Genomic DNA, 19,712 nt, shown 5'->3' with positions numbered 1-19,712 from the left:
GTTGTGGAGTGTTCTATTAGAGCTGCAGCTAAACCCATTGCTTTAACACCCTGAAATATCTCTTCCTGCTACGTAACGTGTTCCCGTCATTCTCTCACCACTTTACATACCAGATCTTTGTAGTGACATTCCTGCAGTTTTATGGAATCTATTTATAGTAATAAAGCAAAAATACAAGTTTTCACTTCGGTGCCATTTTATGTCTGCTGTTCTGCACATTGGCAGCTGCTTCTCTTTCATGCTTTTAAGCTGGAACTGTAGTTTCATTTAGGACAAGGAGTTAAAAGCATATATGTGGACTGTAAATAAAGCTGCAGCTAGACTTTTAATATGCTCAGTATCATGCCCTGAGAGTAAGACTGGAACACTAAGCAAGTATTTAAAAAAAAAAAAAAAAAAATTAAAAAAAGAAAATGGAGAGGACCTTTGCAGCTGTCCTCTACATTTTTTTCTGTTTCTGGTGTGTTGCACAGAAACCTGTAACTGGTTTTATTTTAATTTGATTGTATACCTATAACTTGTCTCCAAGGAAAAATTGGTGGTTATTTGAATTCGATAATTTTTCTTAGAGCACAATTTCAAAGCCTTCAAGCTTTGTGTGAAGAAGGCAGTCTGTACATTTAAGCTGAGAGTCTCATTGTCAGAGGACTAATAACTGCATCTGCTTTGCTTTTATTTTTAGATATCTGTCTGAGTGTGTTTTCCATGCATTTATATGATCTGTGATTAATAAGACACGGTTGGAGTAATAAAGTTCATTGTGTTAGGATGGAAATGTGCTGTTTGCCTTTCTGAAGCTGTAGAAGGAAGACCATACTTAGGTGTTTGATAGGCTGCTTTTGGTCCTTGATAGAAGGAAGGATAGAAGATTTGTCTTCTGCCAGTTGTAAGAGAAATGTAATCGTTCAGGGGAGTAAAGTCTGATAGGCAATACAGTTTTTTCCCTTCTTGTTCCCACAGTTGTTTCAGCTTCATTCTTACGTGTTGTCAGGGAATGGTCTCTCCTTTTTGTGACCCCATACCTTTCTCACCCTGGGCACTCTGGAAAGTTATCAGAAGAGTTTGCAAAGGCCAGTTATCCATGCAAGGCACAGGCATGAAGTCTGGTCCACGAATGCATGGATCAAAGGGTTCCTGGTAGAAGTTCCTTGTGTCCCTTTTCCTTTCCAGTTTGGAGGTGGTATAATCCTGATTATAATGAAGCTTTGCCATTTTTTATTTCAGGAATTAGGTAGTGTCTTTTGAATGCCAAGTGTTAATGGTGATGGATGGAGCAGATTATACATCATTTGTATTTGCTGTAAGTGTTTTTTGACACAAAGCCATAGCCATAGTCATCCACAGATCTGATAACTGTTACCATGGGTGACAATTTCCATTTTGCTTCTAAAGAAGATGAACTTTCTGAGAAATTGCACATATGTTAGATTTTAAATTAACTCAGTGTTAGGCCTTGGAAAAATCTTAGTCCTTTCTGCCAGTAATTTCATGTTTACTGTGACAAACCTTTGGGCTTTTCACACAGTTAATGAAAACCTTAAACTTCAGCTGCATCATCAGTGGGATTCTGCTGTACTAAAGTTACTGTCAGTCTTGCTGAAAGTGGGCTCTGGAGCAGGGCCTGCTGCAGGTGTTGGATGCTGCTCAGCTGGTGGGTGTCTCCATGGTGAGCGAGCTGAGGCAGGGTACCACAGTTCCCTGCCTGTGTGCTTCTGCAGCCAGGGCAAGCCCAACGCAGGGAGCTGGAAATGGCTCTTCTTGGGCAAAACAGCTGCATGAGCTGTGCAGGTTCAGGATGTTGAGCCAGGAGAAGGGGGCTCTCTGCGGCAGGGTGTCAGGGAGGCAGGACCTCAGCCCTGGCTTCCACAGCAGCCTGGGGCTCACCAAGCAATCTGCTAACAGGGACTTCATTTGGCTGCAGTTTTCTGTGTGTGTCTCTGTTGACTGAATAGCTGGGCAGTGCTGCTGCAAGCTGCAGCCCTGTATCTGTGATGCTGTGCTTTGGCAGTGCTGGCAACAGCAGTGATGTGGGAAGGAGCCTTTCTCCAGTCTTTCTTCTGTTTGGGACTAGGAACATAATCCTTCAATCACAATAACATTCTCATTGAAGGGTGTCACTGAAGGGCAGGCTGCATTTGTTTGAATGCCAAAGATGTGTTTCTTACCTTCATAAACATATTTGCATTGACTTTTTTATGACAGTCTTAATTTTTAATTTCCTGAGTTTATGTATTTTGGGATTTCAATAATCATGATTTACCAGTTGTGGCTTCTTTTCCTATCTTTAACGTGATACTCGTATGTTCGCCTTAATCCGAGGTCATTTACCAGCGTTGAGGTATGGTATCAAGAATTCTAAAGTGTGATCAGTTCTGTGTCCTGAATGAGAAACTCCCCAGAGCTGCAAATGGAGAAAAGGATGCTGATGGAGATCTCTCTTCTCTTCTCTTCTCTCAGCTGTGTATTCTCCAGCCCCTTTTCATATTTCTGCAGCACACAGCAGCAGCTCTTTGACACTGCCCCACTGGCAGGATGACAACCCCTTCTGTGCATGTGACCCAGTTTTTTAATACCTTTTTCTTCCATGCTGTGAGAAATGCTTTTTGAAAATGGGCTGAAGATGAAGGGAGGAAGAAAGTGCTAAAACTTCCTCGCTCTGTGGTTCGAGTTCTGTGTCTCTTAGCAAATCCTATGGGTGGGAGCCCCACCCTCAACCGACAGCGGAAGCCATCGAGCCTATTTGCAGCACTTTATCTCATCTTTTTACGAAAGCATAGTAAACAAGAGAGAGAAACCAGACTTTGGTTGAGAGCAGGGCTGAATAGCTGCAGCAGAAGGCCTTCTGCCATTCTGAATTAAATCAGCATGTCTGAGTTTGGGTTTGGATATGTCTCTTCGTCATAGCAAAGGAAGGTTTTTCCTTTCCCTTAGGAATGAGTCTAACTGAGGAGCAAAGTATTTGACTCAGTATTCTGAATTTAGCTGTAGCCTTTCTATAAACATTGTGTGTTGTCTTACCAACTGATTTGCAGTTCAAATATCACCTCGTTGTCTATGATGAGCTAGATACTAAGGCCAAGGAAAGCTCATGTGCTTCCTCTCCTCTGTCAGTCTACAAGTCTGATAGCCTTGAGTAGTGATTTACTGATTACAGAGGGCTTTGCAGCCTCTGCTTCCCACAAGACACTTGAGCTGTGGGGATCTGTGCAGATCCTTTTGCCTTTCTTTCTTCCCTCTGTTTGGTTCCGTGCAAACCTCAGTGTCTTCTGTCAGCTGTATAAGCAAATGCAGGGTATATGGGTATTTTGACCTCTTTTTCTCAGCAGTTGGGTCAGTCCTCTTCCCCTGCTGTGTTTCATTCTTAGAGTGTCTCAGTGTGCTTCTCATTCCACTTATTTCTCACACTAGGTGACAGGAACTCGGAGGTCTGCATATGAATATCTTTGAAAGCTTTGCATGGCTGAAATCTGCTTTTGTACACTGCAGGGTACAACCTGAACAGAAATGTTTGGGCCATTTTGCTCAGCTTTTTGTCTCTGCTGTTATGTTGAAGATTTGGGTTCAATTCCTGATCCTTGATTCGGTCTGTTGTTTATAGCAGCAGCTGTTTGATGCTTTGCAGCAGTGTGTCAAGGCCTGGCTGGATGGGACTTGGAGCAGTCTGGTCTAGTGGAACCATAGCAGGGGGCTTGGAACTACATGATCTTTAAGGTTTTTTCCAACCCAAACCATTCTGTGGTTCTGTGATTCATTTGCACTTTGCCATCTGCAAAATGTGGCTTGGACTACTGGAACACTGAACTCAGGCATTGTAGTTTTGCACCCTGTTTCATGGGAATTAATACATTGCTTTGAAGTGAAAATAGCAACTTCCATCTCTGGGCTTTGTATGGAAAGGTGAATGTAGATGGTCTTGTGTGTTGCTGCTTGGTTTTGGGAGTCAGATGCAAGAACACAGTTGCAGTGTATAGCTGCAACGTTTTTGAAGCAGGGTGGAGGCACAGAACAGTTGCATCATTGATTTGCAGGGAGGTTTCTCATGGTAGCTGAGGGTGTGGCCACAAAGATGCTAATGCTTCAGGAATTCCCGAGATGAAGCCTCAAAATGCTCCACAGCAGGCAGCAGAGAGACTAAAGAAATAGGATGTTTGTGACAGGAATTTCAAGAGATCCTTGCTAGTCAGCCCATCTGTGGCAAGAAAATCAATTCCTGCTGTCAGTCATCTAAAGGTGAGGGGTAAAACTCATCCTTCTAACAGCAGATGTTACAAACTGCCACAGTTGTCCAGGTACAACAAAAGTGTGAACAGCTCAGTGGAGGTCACCTGCTGGACTGTGCTGTCCCCAGCCCCATGGGTGATGCTATTGCCCCATCTATCACTGAGCCTTTTTTAGTGCTTGTTGGGCCATTTGTAACACCAGGCTGTTTTCCTGTGGTGGATGGGGCAATCTGAAGATGTGGGGGCCATGGTTCAGCAGGATGGGGCTCCTGCTACAGTGCTGGCCTTAAACTCAGCCTCTCATTTCTGACTTTGTCTGGCAGGGCAGTTGTGCTCAGCTTTGCTGACACCATTATTTGTAGAGCTGTGCTGTAAACCAGCATGCCAATCCAGGTTTAAATAACTCTTTCAAAACAACTGTGGTCAGAGTCCACAGATGATTTTGTCAGCACAACCAAGGGCTGACATGCTTTGTCCCAGACCTAGGCACAGGAATGAGGGCAGAAAGTGGAACTGCAGGTTACTGAGGTTGAAAATGTCATGTACATACCATGTAGAAATAAAATCAAAAGGCAGGCAGGTGGTAATCTAACTGAAATTAGGCATTGCAGAAGTTACTTCTGCATTGTCAACTATTTCTTTTCTGCATACAGTGGAAAACAAAAACCCAACAGCTCATACTGCTGTTGTAGTTTGGCAAGTTCGGTGGTTTTTTCCCTCTGGCAGCACTCTGTTCTCATCAGGGCTCACTCAAAGGTAGCTGGACAGTTAGATCAGGGATTCAGGTTAAGTTTGGAGGGGGGCAGGTGCCATGGAGAGGTGCAGGAGATACTTTATGGCAACACTTCCATAGAGCTCCCTGTGCAGTACAATTGGAGCATCAACGGCAAGGCAGAAACACATGGGACGTGGAAAAAGAGGAAAGGGAGATCATTACTGAAGCTGGATCTACCAGCAGACTAAATATTTGTTGAAATGCTTCCCAGGGAATTCAGGGTATTAAATGTGTTTTTGCACTGCTTGGGTTTAGTAAGGTGCTTGAAACAGCCTTTCCTGATGTTTTGGAAGCAAGCTAGGACTACTGAAGCTGCCTATGCAACTTGTGAAGGAACAGGATTGGGATAAAGGCTTGGTGTCAGACTGGGAGGTTGAGTTGAGCAGGGCTGCTGGGTGGGATGGGAAGGGAGAAAATCAGTGTTTGACGCAATTTAGTGTTTTCAGTGATTTGATGTAAACAAAGGAACAGTTTGTCTATTTATTAAGCTCCAGGTTAGTAGACTGGAGGGAGGACAGGACTGGGACTCCCAATGTTTGGAGAAGCCAACAACTATGGAATAAAATGAAAGAAAAAGGCAGAATGTTTACATTTTGTAACACCTAGTCAGTGTCTTGAGTTGAGGATGAAGAGTGGCTGCAGAAGAGGACTGGAGACCTTTCGTGGATTGTGAGACAAACAAGGCAAACTGGCTGGGGCACATGGCTGAGAAGTGTTATTGAAGAATCATTTATCTCTATAAGTGCCAGTAAAGCCTAGGCTGGAATATATACCCAGTTCTGGACACTAGTCTTCAACAAAAATGCACCTTAAATGGAAGGAGTCCAAAAGAGACTAAACAAGCAAAGGTCTGGATAATGTTACCTGCAAGGGAAGGTTGAAGCAACTGCCTTTGTCATTTTGTATATCAGAAGATTGCAGGAGAACCAAAGTTTTCAAAAGGGATAGATGCAAAGAGGAAGAAAATAAATCGTTCTCTGTGATGTTTGCAGGTAAGGTGGAGAACAAAGAGTGTAAATAGTAGGAAGGAAAATATAAGTTAGACATTCAGAAAGGTTTTTAAATAGTAAAAACATTTGTGTAGTGGGATAATTTCTCTGCAATAATATTACATTTTTTCATGAGAGGTCTCCAAGAACAGGTTAGACAAACTACTGTAAGGAATAGTTTAGTGTATTTTATGCAGTCAGAAAGCATCAGGTGATTGGAGTTTCCTCATCCCCAACCCTCTGTGGTTATATCTGATGCTTCAGGTCCTAAGGGCTGTGGACAGAGTGGGAATGCTGCCCCACACCCCCATGGCTTGCACGGGTTCTGCTCCAGCCGCTCAGCCACTCATTCACATACACTGACATGGCTGAGGATGGTAGAGTTTTGTCAGTTTGGATAGCTTTGAGTGGAATGGATGGAGCAGCACTCTGGTGAGCGAGCCACATGGGTTATGAGGCACAGGAACAGTTTTGCAGAGATCAGTGCTAAGTGGCTGGGAAGGGCAGTGGTAGGAGCTGGAAAAGGGGCATATCTGCACTTTAGGGACTCCTTTAGAGCTCACCCAGAGCCTTATTGCTTCAGAGTTCTGCACAGGATTATATTTTTCCCTTTTTTCATTTGCTGTAGTAAAGTTAACAGAGTTGATCCGCAGCTCTGGGCTAAGTAGTCGTTTCAAAGCCAAAAAATGTGCAAGGATTAGTTAACTTCAAACTGAATATGATTTTACAATAGACACCCTGTTTTGACATATCAACCTCATCCTAGATTGCTGAGGGAAGCAGTGAAGGATTTGTGCCCTCCTGACATTTTCAGAGGTCAGATATGAAGTCCTCTGTCATATTGCCAGCCCAGAGAGCTACATCCCAGTGCACGTTTCAGAGAACTAGCCATGAGAGACTGGAAGTGTTCTTTACAAGATTATTCCTGTAGCAGCTCTGCATTAATAAATGCCTATGTGTTACCAATAAATGCATATGTGGTTTTCTTTTTCCTACTCAGAGATCCTCTTCTTGCTTTGTTCTTCTGTATGCAAGAGTTTTCCTGGACTACCTGTGACACCAGCTGAACTCCTGCAGTTGGCTTTTCTGACCATTAGCTGTTCTCAGGGAAATGTCACTTAAAGTTCATCTGCTGCCTCATACTGACAGCAGAGGTAGGCAGGAAGGGGAGAGTAAAGAATTACTGCTGTGTCTGCACATTCTGGTAGAGAGCTTTTGAAGACTCAAGATGAATCCTGCTTTGCTTGTCTCCAGGGTAGATGTTTATGCAGATTTAAGTGTTGCTTGCTATCTTTGCCCAAGTGGACATGAGCTTTTATTTTGCTTTTGTGTGAGGTGCCCACAAAGAAAGGAAAGCACATTCAGGCTCAAGCACGTGTGTATTCACAAGCAGCTCATTCGACTTGAAAAGAGTATTGTTTGTTCCTTGCTCTTCATTGGAGTGCCATGGTCAGGCTGCCCAGGACACCTCATTGCAGGCATCAGCTGAGGCCTTGTTGGTGCCTTAGCTAGATGGGGAAATTTTTTGCCTTATTTTTGTAGTTATTGCAAAACAATATCCCTGGTTTGTCTCTGGTTTATCTCAAAGTGCATTTCACAGCTTGTGTAACTTTCTCTGGTGATTTCTCTCTGTAACCAGATTTGTGGAACTAATCTGAGCAGGAACTATTTGCCCCATTGTTGTAGGGGTCTATTTACATACTCACTGTGGTTTTCAGTTATTGTTAATTTATTCTACAAATTATTCCTCATTCACTTCTGTAGTCCAAATCCCATCTACGATACCTGGCATGCTCGGAATTCCTGCCATGTGGACTGAATTCTTCTTACCCTATTGATGTGAACCCAGAGGTGATGCCTTTCACTGGTCTTAAAAAATTGAGAGGCAGACACAGTTAAGGGACAAAGGTTTTTTACCTCAGTATTTTAATAAGGATCCTTATGGTGCACCACTTCACCGAGGCGGGTGCGCCGCAATACACACACACAATTTATATATATACATATATATATATGTGTGTGTGTGTGTATACATATTTACATATACAGTTTATAGGCCTTACAAATTAGCATATCATACAAGGATGCCCCAGTGGGAGGCCTGGATGTGTGTGATACTCCCCCATCTGAGGAATTCCCCCCTGGATGGGCCAAATCTCCAGTTGACAGGATATGTTCTAGGGAGGACCTTGGTTTCCCAAGATAGCTTTTGGAGGGCTTTCCAGCCTCCAGCTGCAAGGCCTTTAGGATGTTTGGTCTCCTAACAGAATACTAGGACAATGCTCAATTATCAGACTTAAAGAATTACAAGTATACATCCTAAGAATACTGAGAATACATAAAAGTTATATAAAAGGTATATAAAAGAAAAGGCAAAAAATAGTTTTGGTATCAGAAGGACTCTATATTTCACAGAATTTGTCTTAAAACTTTCTGTGGCTCCTCCATTTCATTCTGTAAGAAAGGGTGTGGAAGGCTCCACATATGTTAGAAGTAGTTTCTTACATTACATTTATACAGGGGCTTTTATTTTTTAAGTCTTTTGAGATGGCATTATGGACTTGTATTTGAGAAATAATCACTGGTCTTAAGTGAAAAATAGTATCAGCAGACTGTTTTTCATAGGACCTAGATGCAACACTTTAGAGTTACTAACTCTATGAGCTGAGTTTTCTGTCTTCAAAAGACTTGCAACGTATCTTTAAAGCTGAAGTTCTTTTAAGTTTTGTGTTTAGCTGGATGGTAATTCAGATGGTTTAAGATATGAGTATTTTAGAAATATGAAAAGAAATTATTAGGCTCCCTTCAGCTACTTAATACAAACCACAGTCTGGTCGTTTTTTAAAAAAAAACAAGCTAGTTGCAGCTTCAGGGAAACCGTGAGGAGCTACTGTCACCATCATCCCCCTGCTCTGGTTTTACTGTGGGACGTGAGCTTTGTGTGCTCCAGAGGAGCCAGGCAGAGTGAGAGATTCCTCCAGGGTTAGTGTGGTCCTGGACAGCAGAGGATCAGTTTCTTAAAACCTGATCCATTTTGGCTCTGGTTTTAAACAGGGCCCAAGGGGGTGAGAAGGTCTTTTCTGTGGAGAGCCGAAGTTAATTCCTCAAGCTGTTGTTTTCTGTCAATAGACAGATGTACTTTTCTCTCCAAGGGCCCCTGTTCTCACAGTAATTTCTCTTTCAGGGAGCAGTAAATGTGTCCTGTGGACCCTCAGGGTTTGCAGCCAGTCCTTGCATGTGTACAAAACACAGGCCCAGATTCAGGAAAGACTTGCAGCTTCCTTTGACATTAAAAGATAGTAAAGGGGATTTACAGTTCATTAGCATTGTCCCCCATCCTTCCAACAGTTTGACCTCTTCAATGTTTCAGAGCCATTCCCACAAGGTTCCTGGATATCCTACTCTCTATTGAAGCTTGAAAAAGGCTTTTTTGGGGGGTTGTTTCTGAATCCTGTTCTTGGAGCCAGCTTTGGGAACAGTGATTTGTTTGACTAGGAGTGTACTTGTAGACACTTGTTAGACACTTCAGTGGCCCACAGAAATTTCAGCTCAGTTCCTGTGTCCCTGTGCTGTCAGATGCAGTATGGCACTTTCCACTGCTTTGTACCAGCTGGGGATGTGCCTCGGTGTGTTGGAAGATGCAGGAGGCAGTTGCTGTGGTGTGTTTGTTAACTTAGTTGGCCTGAAGGGTTGTGCAGTGAGAGAACTTCCATCATTCTAATTCATTCTCTAAATGCTTTTCCTCTCCACAGCTCTGAAAAGTCCAGCTGCATTTCATGAACAAAGAAAGAGTTTGGAGCGTGCCAGGGTAAGATGCAATATAATCTTTATTGTTTTGGAAGAGTCAGGAATAGTATGTCTTGTGTTTTGGGCATCCTGTAGCTGTTAATGAGATGCAGAAGGGAAGTGTTCATATTCTGCTGTAACACAGCTTTCTGTAGGCAGAGGTGTATTAGATGGGCTGTTCTGCAGCTTGCATGTGATGCTGGTTAACCCTCAGTGAGCTAGTTATGCCTAAAGCCCATTGAAAATGGTGCCTGATTTTCCCTAGAATCATCTCTCTGGAAGTGGCTGATACTCTTCTTCCCCACTGTCCAGGCACTCGACATTTTTATTTTTATGGTATTTGTTTTGCCCTTAAATGCTATTAAATGCTCTTATCATGTGGAGCTCAGTTCCACCTTTGAGGAAAGTTTCTCTGTTACCTGCACATGCAATTTTTACCTAGGAGACTAAAAAAATTGAAAATTGGATAGAAAGGATCCCTCCAAAATCTTGTGACACTGAAATCACAGAGTTCTGGCTCTACAGAAAGAGGAAGCCAGGCATCATACTTCATGTGCCACCTTTTCTAACTGGGGAGTTTCTTGATAATTTCTGTTCCTCAAAAGGCCTCTGGGGATATTTTTTTCTGATTAGCCTACAGTGGAATGAAACTTGTTATGACTAAGTTTTGTTTTAAAAGTGAAATCAACATAAGTAAAAAAAAAAAAAATAACAGCTGTGATTAAGAACTGTAAGGGAAGCCATTTAAACTGTGGAAGGATTGCAACAGGGGACTTTGCATTAAGACCAGTGACCAAAAGGCTTTTGCTTATTTCTCTTTTTTTCCTAAAACCTTACTAAGTTAATATTTTTATGTGGGCAGCTGAGCAACTATGGTGCAGTTTTCTGACTGACTTTATTATTTATTTTCTGTGAAGGCCCATCCTGATGTCCAGTACTTACCAGTCTATTACCTGCTGCTTCCAGATTCCCATTCCTCAGCAGTGTAACATGTTCATCCTGTCAGGGTCATCTCTGTACTTTGCTCCATAGCATTTTCTCCAAAGACAGAGCTAAAAGCAGCTCTGGAAGTGAAATAAGCCTTGTCACAGCATTTAGATTCTGCCCCCCAAGGGACCTGGGGTCTTTAGCTTAACAAATTTTATCTTTAATCAAATTAAAAAGTATGCCCAAACCACAAGTCAGCCCTGAATGCCAGCAGTACATGAAAGTATTTTCTGTGAACAGTGGAGCCAGTGTTATCCAGCATTTATCTTTCATGTAAAAAGAAATCTCATGGATGTTTCCCTGACACAAGCTAGTGGTGGTGCATACAACAGGAAAAGAGGACTTCAGCTCCTGAGGAAGTCCTTCCCAGTTTCTGTTCTCTGGGGCAGCGTTGCACAATTGACTGAGGTAATTACAATAGAAGGTCATCTTTAGAGTAAGCTCATTCTCTGGGTGCACTGGGACAGGACATAGGTCCCTTCTCCATTTTGTGCTTATTTAGATCTCATAACAGCTGCAGATGGTTGTTTCTTTTCATTGTGCTGTTCAAGAGTCCCTCACTCCTGTGTCCAGTCAGCTGAAAGTGGTTCTTGCTTGTCTGTTTTTGCTGCAGACAGAGGACTATCTGAAACGCAAAATCCGCTCCCGGCCAGAGAGATCAGAGCTGGTTAGGATGCACATTCTGGAAGGTATGGCAAGTGCTGAATATGAAAAGATCAACAGTAAAGTTTATTGTAACTTTTTTAACAGCTTTGCCTCTGACCTCCAAAGCTTCCTTCCACTTGGGAACGGGCAGAAGATCATGCCTGTTGCGTGATTCCTTGAGAGGGGTTCAACTCTGCTTGCTCAGAATTATTCTCAGAAAAGTTTGTTGTGTGAATTCAAATTGTGCAGTTTTGTATAGGTGAGCAGCAGTGAAATAGAGTGACCGTGGATTGCTCTTCTGCTAAGGGAAGACGCTGTAAAATGTCCAAGAGGGATTGAGGCAGATTTGATCTGATTAATAACAAACCTCAGCTTCAGAGAGGGAGTGCTATGCTGCTGCTGAGCACCAAGCTTGGGGCACAACCAGGGGCAAAAGTTGAACGAGAATTGGGTGGCATCAGTTTGAGAACAGTGAATTTGTCAGAAGGGCTACTGTAGTTATCTTTGTAACCTAAATATGCATAACATCTGTCATATCTTTATAGTGCATAGTTACCTGTTGCTATCTATCAGCTATTTTTCTGTACAGTTACCTACTGTTATCTACAGTTGCCTTTCTGAATAGAATTGAAATACTGCTGAAGGGCATGGGTTGACCATTGTTGGATTGATGCCATTTTATTTACTTTCCCCCAAACAGAGACCTCAGCTGAACCCTCCTTGCAGGCTAAGCAGCTGAAGCTGAAGAGAGCCAGACTGGCAGATGACCTCAATGAGAAGATAGCGCAGAGGCCAGGGCCCATGGAGCTGGTGGAGAAGAACATCTTGCCTGTAGAATCGAGCCTGAAGGAAGCTATTATTGGTAAGGTCAGAGGAGGATCTTTGTGGAGGGCATTTTCCACACGTGGCTGTGATTACCTATTAGTTCACCTGCATGTCTAAGAGAGTGCAATCCCCTGGCTGGTCTCATTTTCCTGGCCCAGAATCACAGGCTTTCAGCCCAAGGATTCAGTAGATTCTCTCTCTGGCCCAGATAATGCCAGACATTAAATTATAGGGAATGTGGACATTCCAGAATAATATGAAAGCAGTTGTATACCCTAAAGACTTGAAAGGCTGTTGAAGATTGTATTCCCTAGATTGTCTCCTTAAAATCCCTCTCTCAGTATAACATGTCAACAGTGTTGGTCAGGAAGAACCCACTGACTTAGATCAGGAGGGGAGACAGAATACAAACAGGTGTGATGAAACAAAAGATGTCTGTGAACTCAAAAACTTCAGAGGATTCAACCCCTTTAAAAATAAACCAGAACAGATGTAAATCATGCCAGTGCCATTCCAAGGGCTGAAAGGAATGCAGAGGAATGGCCTTCCCTCTGCCTCAGCAGTGCTCTTTCCTGTCTCCCCAGACTGAGCAGTCTGTGTGTCTGTGGTTATTCATCCCCTCAAACACGCACAGCTACTGTAAAGACAAATGGGACACAACTGTGAGCAAGATGGAATACTTTCCATAAGAAAGGAAAAGGACAGTGTTGTGAGAGAGCCTGGCTTCACTATTGAGCAGGAAGTAGTTGAGGAAGGGTGAACTTGTGAACTGAAGCATAAGAGATGTGGCTTCCTACTGACGGAGCAGAGTACATCTCTGGGTTCCTCTTGATTTTAGGTGAGGTTCAAGTGACAGTATTTCCCTGCTTAGCAGGATTAATTTGAGAAAATGTAGTCTAAGAAAACTTTGGTACATTACAAGTGTACATTCATTTGAATTTATCTACTGAGCATGTAGATAGACAGAAATGCTATTAGCAGCCAGGGCCATCACTTAATCCATAGCCCTTATTGCTTGTAAGACTAGAAGACAGTTTGGGATTCTGTCTTCCAAGACAGAAGAATCCAAAAGATTCTGCCTTCTACCATACAGGATGAACACCAAAGAAGCCATGATTCAACTTTATACTGTCCAGTCTTCTTCTTTGGTGCCAGATTATAGTGAAATAAGCCATGCCACTGAGCTGGGTTTGAGCAGACCTGAGTATCTCTTCTTACACTCACTGATCTTGCCTGGCTAGGAAGCCAGGGAAATGGTTCACCCCAATGAATGTAAACACTTAAACCTGATCCGCTTTGGACTCTGTTCTCTCATTTTTAGCTGGTGCTTTAAGCACAGCTCTCTCCATGCCATCATTGTCTTTGTAAAAGTGTCAAGCCAAGTAATTTCTTATTCCACTTTAGAGACCACAATTGATGTTTGTGTGTTTAGTTGGACAGGTGAACTACCCAAAGGTTGCAGACAATTCCTCCTTTGATGAGGACAGCAGTGATGCCCTCTCCCCAGAGCAGCCGGCCAGCCATGAGTCCCAAGGCTCTGTCCCATCGCCGATGGACTCCCGGATTTGTGAGCCTCTCCCTAGCACCACTGGTACATCACTAGCTCAGGTGAGAATGTGGAGGCCTCCTGCAGTGCCCTGCAGCTTCATGCTGATTTGTGGCAGAGGAGCCTAAAAAGTGAGACTAAGGCTTCCCTTGGAGGTACAGTCTGTGAGATTTCACAAGGGGTCTTAGCTCCGTGTGCTGTCAGTGACGTCCTCCTCTGGTTATTCACAAACCCTCATGGTGGTGCCTTGTGGGGAAGTGGGCAGCCATTGCTTGGGGATACAGCCTATGTGCAACTGATCCCAGCAGGAAATGCTGGGAGATACAAGTGTTGGATTTTGATTCCTTTTCTGCCCTAAGAAGTTGTACTGCTTTTTAGGGACAGCTGAAGCAGTGCATTAAAAGCATCTGATTAAAAATTTGAAGCCCATGCTCCTTCTTTCTAAGTGGACATTTCCTGCACTCTGTTAAACTATTTCCCTCCTCTTGTGTGTATTCATTATGCCTTTTTCTGTCCCTGCAGGGTTCATCCCAGTTGCAGATTAGTGCAGACTCCAGTGAAACTCTTTTCCTACCTGAGCAGCCACCTCCACCACTGCCACCTCCACCTCTTCTGCCCCCTAGTCTTACCAATGGAGTGGCTCTTACTGCTGCCAAGCCCCCTCCAACACTCATTAAGGTACTATTTTGGCTGATGTCTTCATTGTTGTAGTCTGAAGGAAGATAAGAAGGTTGCTTTTAAGCAGGTTTTGAGTTGGAAGTATTAGATTAACAGATGCAAAGGGAGGAAACATTTCTCACTAGTCTCTTCGTCTGACACTAGTGGTAACATATTTAATGGGGTTTTCTGTTCCATGGTGTATTCATCTTCTATAAAACGGATGCTGAATGCAAAATGTTTTGAAACAATCAGTGTTATCTACAGTTAGAGTCAATGAGTCTGCACTGAATGAGCAAATGATCTGGTGTGCTGGGAAGCTATAATACATAATACATGCTTACAGCATGTATTACAGCATGTATAGAGCAGCTTATGCTGCGGCATAATCTGCTGCCAGTGCGGTGTCTGTAATGTCTCAGTTAGAGAAGCATGGAAAGACCCTGAGGTGAACAAACTAGAAAATTTCAGAATTAAAATCCCAGCGTGTGTTCTAGTTTACGTGGGGTATTACATTATATCAGTATTTCCTTTCTAACTTGCTTCCTCCTTTTCTTCCAAATAGCAAAGCCAGCCCAAGTCTGCTAGTGAGAAGTCTCAGCGCAGTAAAAAAGCCAAGGAGTTGAAGCCGAAAGTCAAGAAGCTTAAGTATCATCAGTATATTCCCCCGGACCAAAAGCAGGACAAGGGAGCTCCTCCCATGGATTCATCTTATGCCAAAATACTGCAGCAACAGCAGCTCTTTCTCCAGCTTCAGATCCTCAACCAGCAGCAGCAGCACTACAACTATCAGACCATCCTGCCAGCCCCACCTAAGTACGGGTCCACAGTGGCAGGTCCCTTAGCAAGCACTTAGCAGCACTCCTACCTGAGACCTGGTGTTCTTGGTGTGAGGGGTGGCTGCTGGGTGTGACAGTGTGACACACTCAGCCTTGTAGGTTCCAGAGGGCCTCAAAAAGAGCCGGTGTGAGATGAATCAAACAAAAGCAGCTGAAGGGAGTTGGTTGGCCCAGCAAGGGGCATGGATGCAGTCGAGAGCATTGGTGTGCTTCAGAGTCTGGGCAGCACTAGTGACCCAGACGTTTCTGAACGTGTATGTTTGTGGACACTGAGGGCCTCTGGTGTCTTTCTACTGTAGTTTTGATGTCTGTGTTCTTTCTTTTCCTGCAGGCCTCCAGGAGAGCAGCAGAGTGGTGCCAGTGCCCCTGCCGTACGCAATCTCTCTGCCACAGTCAGCAGCACACCTTCAGTATCTTCTGGTTCTAGTGGGCTAATGAGACAAAACAGTAATGCTGCGGTGGGCAAGCCTGGCCCTCTACCTGCCAACCTGGATGAGATGAAGGTAAATGCCCTGTGAAGCTGAACAGACCCTTTCTGCCATTGTCAGCGGGCAGTACTGAACAATGTGGCTGCTGATATCTAACTGATAGTTGTTCAGTTAGAAGTTCTCTTAATGTTGCCCTCTTCCTTCCCCCCTTCTCAGGTAGCAGAGCTGAAGCAGGAGCTAAAGTTGAGGGCCTTGCCTGTCTCAGGCACAAAGACGGACCTGATTGAGCGTCTCCGAGCTTACCAAGAGCAGAACGGTGCAGCTGGCCAAACAACCCCCACTCCCAAGCCCAGCACAGCAGCTGTCCTCCCTAAAGCTGCTGAAGTGGTGGTGGCCTTCCCAACTGCCAGGCTGAGCACAGGGCCAGCCCTGGTCACCACTGGCATTGCACCAGCAGAAGTAGTTGTGGCCACAGTTACTGGTGGCAGCGTGATGAAGTTTGGGAGCACAGGCTCAACTCCTCCTGTTTCTCCAACTCCTTCTGAGCGCTCGCAAATGAGTACAGGGGATGAAAACTCGGGCACTGGAGATACCTTTGGAGAGATGGTGACTTCACCTTTGACTCAGCTTACCTTGCAGACGTCTCCAGTGCAGTTCTTGGTGAAGGAAGAAAGCTCCAAGTCCGCTTCCTGCAGCATAAATGTGGCACCCAAGTCAGAGTGGTGTGGTGGTGGTAACAGCAGAGACGCAGAAGTTAGGGACAAAGACCAGATGCTGCAGGAGAAGGACAAGCAGATTGAGGAACTCACCCGCATGCTGAAACAGAAGCAGCAGCTGGTGGAGATGCTTAGGCTGCAGCTGGAGCAGGAGAAGCGCTCCCAGCAGTCACAGCCAGCCCCAGCAGCCGCGGGAGAAGGAACAGCCCTCGCCTCCAAACCAGGAGCGTTTGGCGCCCAGGTCAAGAGTGAAAATGGTTTCCTGAGTTGCCAGTGTGCAAAGCAATCCAGTGGCCAAACAGACCAATTCAGCCCTGCACCAACCACTAGCCAAATGGACACTTCAAATCCAAGCCCAGTGCCAAAGAAAGCCGTGATGGTGAAGCAGGAGGAGGCAGAGCCGCCGTGCCAGTCCCACAGCCCGCGGCTTATCCTTGGCCAGCAAGGGAGCACCCTCATCAAGGGCACCCCTCCCCCCACCCTCATCACTGACTCCACAGGGACCCACATTGTCCTCACCGTGACCAAGCAGAGCACCGAGAGGCAGGGCCTCTCTCCCCACGGGATGGCAGGGAGCAGCTGCCCACCCTTGCAGGTAGGCAAGGGTTGGATCCCATCACTGCTGTGGGCGGTTGGGTTCCTCTCTCCTTGTCCCACTCAGGTTACCATAGGATGGCCTCACGGGGTGGAGATTCAGTACAGTAAATACTGAAAGGGCTGAGTTGCTCACTGCAGTGGTTGATAGGTCATGGCTTTGTAAAACAGAGCAGTGTAAGCAGATCTTTGGCAAAAAGACTGGAATTTGACAATGATGAGCTGTGTACAGCAATGCATGATTGGCTCTGTGCATCACAGGCTGTTCAGCATTCTTCCAAACACATGGTTCTGCCTTTTGTCAGGCAGGACTTTGGGCTTGGACTACAAGGGTTTGTTGCCACAGTTCGCTGTTTTTTAACAACTATGCTTGTGGTAGTAAAATGAGCAGAGTGTATTTCACCTCTTGTCCTTAACTGTAGAGCTCGTAGTTGGAGTGATAGATGGGTCATCTTATCTACCAAGAGGTGAAATCAGACCCTGGGAGCAGACTGTTTGCTTTTTGGCTGCTCTTTGTTTTAATGCATGTCAGTATTCCAGTGTTAACAGAGTCTTTCATCAGAGATGATTTACGAATCCCCTGCTGGCATGAGCTCAGCACTTAACAGAAGTGTTCCGAGTGTTCCTTCCAGGAAGGGATAAATATGCCCAACTTTGATGGCATAAGTCAAACCTCAGCACCTTCCATGACATCAAAGATAATTTTCATTCTCTGCTGATACATTTCTTGCACTTTCTGCAGAGCAAGTGGCAGTGTCTGCCATTAGTGACAGGCACTGAGCAGGCTGTGTTTGCTGCATAGCAGGTGAAATGTCGGCAGCAGAGTGTCTCACCTGAGCTCCACTGCTGCTCTGCAAGAGCACAGCTCCTGTCAGGTCTGGCAGTCCTTGAGGTGTGTCATGTGTAGCCCAGGGATTTAGGCTGGTACTGCCTCCTCTCTTAGGACTCTCAATCGCATCTGGTCTGATTTCTCTGCTCAGGAAAAGAGAAGGATGGAATTTCATAAAGAATAAAGAGTGGGGAAAAAACAAATTATAAATCCTGTAAGAAGCCTAAGCCCTGTGTCAGGGTCATGTCTGGGGAATAACCTGGATACCCTTTTCTTTCCAGAGCGTACAATCATCACCCGCTAAAACTTCCAGCCAGCTGCCGTGTCAGGTACCTGCAAACAGCCCTCAGCACCCCACGCAGCAGCAGCAGCAGCAGCAGCCCAGAGGACCAAACCAATCTAAGGTAGCTCACTGCCTGCTCACTTTTCTCCCTTGGTTTTCTTTGCCTGCTGCCAGTGTTTGTACCCACAGGCAGTGGGTACAAATGTACCACATTCCAGTGGGTGTTGTCTGTGGAGTAAAAACGAGGGGCTGGAGTAGGCAGCCTTGATTCACAGGGGTGTTCCGGATTCTTGAAGGACTGCTGCTGAACAGAAGAGTGGGCTGCTGCATGGAGAGAGGGTGGTGTGGCTGGTGTGGCTGCTGCTGAAGGGGCATGTGAGCTCAGAGGGTAAGAGTAAAAGGGCTGTGACCTTTTAGTCCCTGGTACTGTTGAGCGTGCTGTCATTTCCATTCCCCTGCCATGAGCATGCCAGTTAATCACCACTTTGTCAAGTGGTGTACTGCTTCAGGAAAGAGAGCACCTCTGACTTTAACTCTCTCCAGGTGCTGGCTGTAAAGAGGCTATGCTGTACATCTCAACCCTTTCTAGCTTGCTTAGTTGTCTCTCTAAACTGTAATTAAGATAAGGTACAGAAAGATGATTAAGAGTTTTTAGAGCTTGGAGGATAATTTCTGAGTCAGTTCCTGGAAAGGGTATGAAGAGAGAAGTAATTTCTAGGATATTTAGAGTGAGAAATCTACTTTGCAAAGGGTCAGTGCCTTGGTTTGCTTTGAGACCTTGGAGAAAGTGGAGAAGGTAAATAAAGGCACCTTTTTCCTTGGAGTTCCTTAGCCTTTGTGCTGCAGAGGTGTCTGTACTGACTCTTCCAATTCTTTTGCCTCCCTGTGGGGTCAAAAGCCAGGTCTGCAGGTGGTCACAGGGCAGCTGGCCTACACCAAATTGTCTTTCTCAGCACCTCCAAATCTGCAGCCTTTCTTCCCCGATGGTTTCTGTAAGCAGTTGCTGAGAATTGGTACTTCTGGTAAAACCAGCCCACCCAGTGTGTCAAAAAAGGTACCCTCCCAGCACACCCCAGTGGCCTGTGCAACAGTTTTCCAGCCCTCCTCAGGAAGAGTGGACCCCAGCAGAGCTGGTCTGGGGTCACTCCTCTGCCTGTGGGTCACAGAACAGATGAGCAGGATGGGCAAAGGCATCAATATGTACCCGTGTTGAAAGTGGCATTCAGCTGCTGCCCAGGGTTTGCTGCTCGAGGGGAGCGAGTTTCTGTGTGGGTCATGCATAGTTGCTGTAGAGAGAAAGGTCTGATCCTCCTTCTTATGGGCAGTTATGTGCTGATTCATCTGGTAAAGCTGAGTCATGAGCACCACTTCCTGCAACACTTGGGGTTTCCTTTGGAGCTCTGGTGCTGCTGAGTGCTCTGGTGCTCTCCACCCACCAGTAGGCTGTGAAAGTTGCTGCTAAGTGAAGCTGGCTTGTGACTCCAAAGTAGTGTACAGGGAGGTGGGTAGAAGACAGGCCCTGGATATATTGCACAGAGTAGGCTGAACACACAAGGGAAATGCCCTTTCCCTCCAAAGTGCTGCAGGAATCCC

At 45.1% G+C, this 19,712-nt stretch overlaps 1 protein-coding gene across 1 annotated transcript in view; it reads left to right on the top strand.

Annotated features, from left to right (window-relative positions):
- Positions 1–19,712, top strand: part of MRTFA (myocardin related transcription factor A) — a 65,922-nt gene that overhangs the window by 44,342 nt on the left and 1,868 nt on the right. Inside the window, exons 3-11 of the mRNA XM_059846497.1 lie at positions 9,737–9,792; positions 11,371–11,446; positions 12,103–12,264; positions 13,660–13,835; positions 14,296–14,451; positions 14,996–15,246; positions 15,601–15,772; positions 15,914–17,008; positions 18,118–18,240. Of these exons, the coding sequence (XP_059702480.1) occupies positions 9,737–9,792; positions 11,371–11,446; positions 12,103–12,264; positions 13,660–13,835; positions 14,296–14,451; positions 14,996–15,246; positions 15,601–15,772; positions 15,914–17,008; positions 18,118–18,240 (2,267 nt within the window). The remainder of the gene's footprint in view (positions 1–9,736; positions 9,793–11,370; positions 11,447–12,102; positions 12,265–13,659; positions 13,836–14,295; positions 14,452–14,995; positions 15,247–15,600; positions 15,773–15,913; positions 17,009–18,117; positions 18,241–19,712) is intronic.

Source organism: Haemorhous mexicanus, chromosome 5, assembly GCF_027477595.1.
Source record: "Haemorhous mexicanus isolate bHaeMex1 chromosome 5, bHaeMex1.pri, whole genome shotgun sequence".
Taxonomy (NCBI): domain Eukaryota; kingdom Metazoa; phylum Chordata; class Aves; order Passeriformes; family Fringillidae; genus Haemorhous; species Haemorhous mexicanus.
The sequence above is the reverse complement of the archived record's forward strand: the minus strand, read 5'-3'. Positions and strand labels throughout refer to the sequence as shown.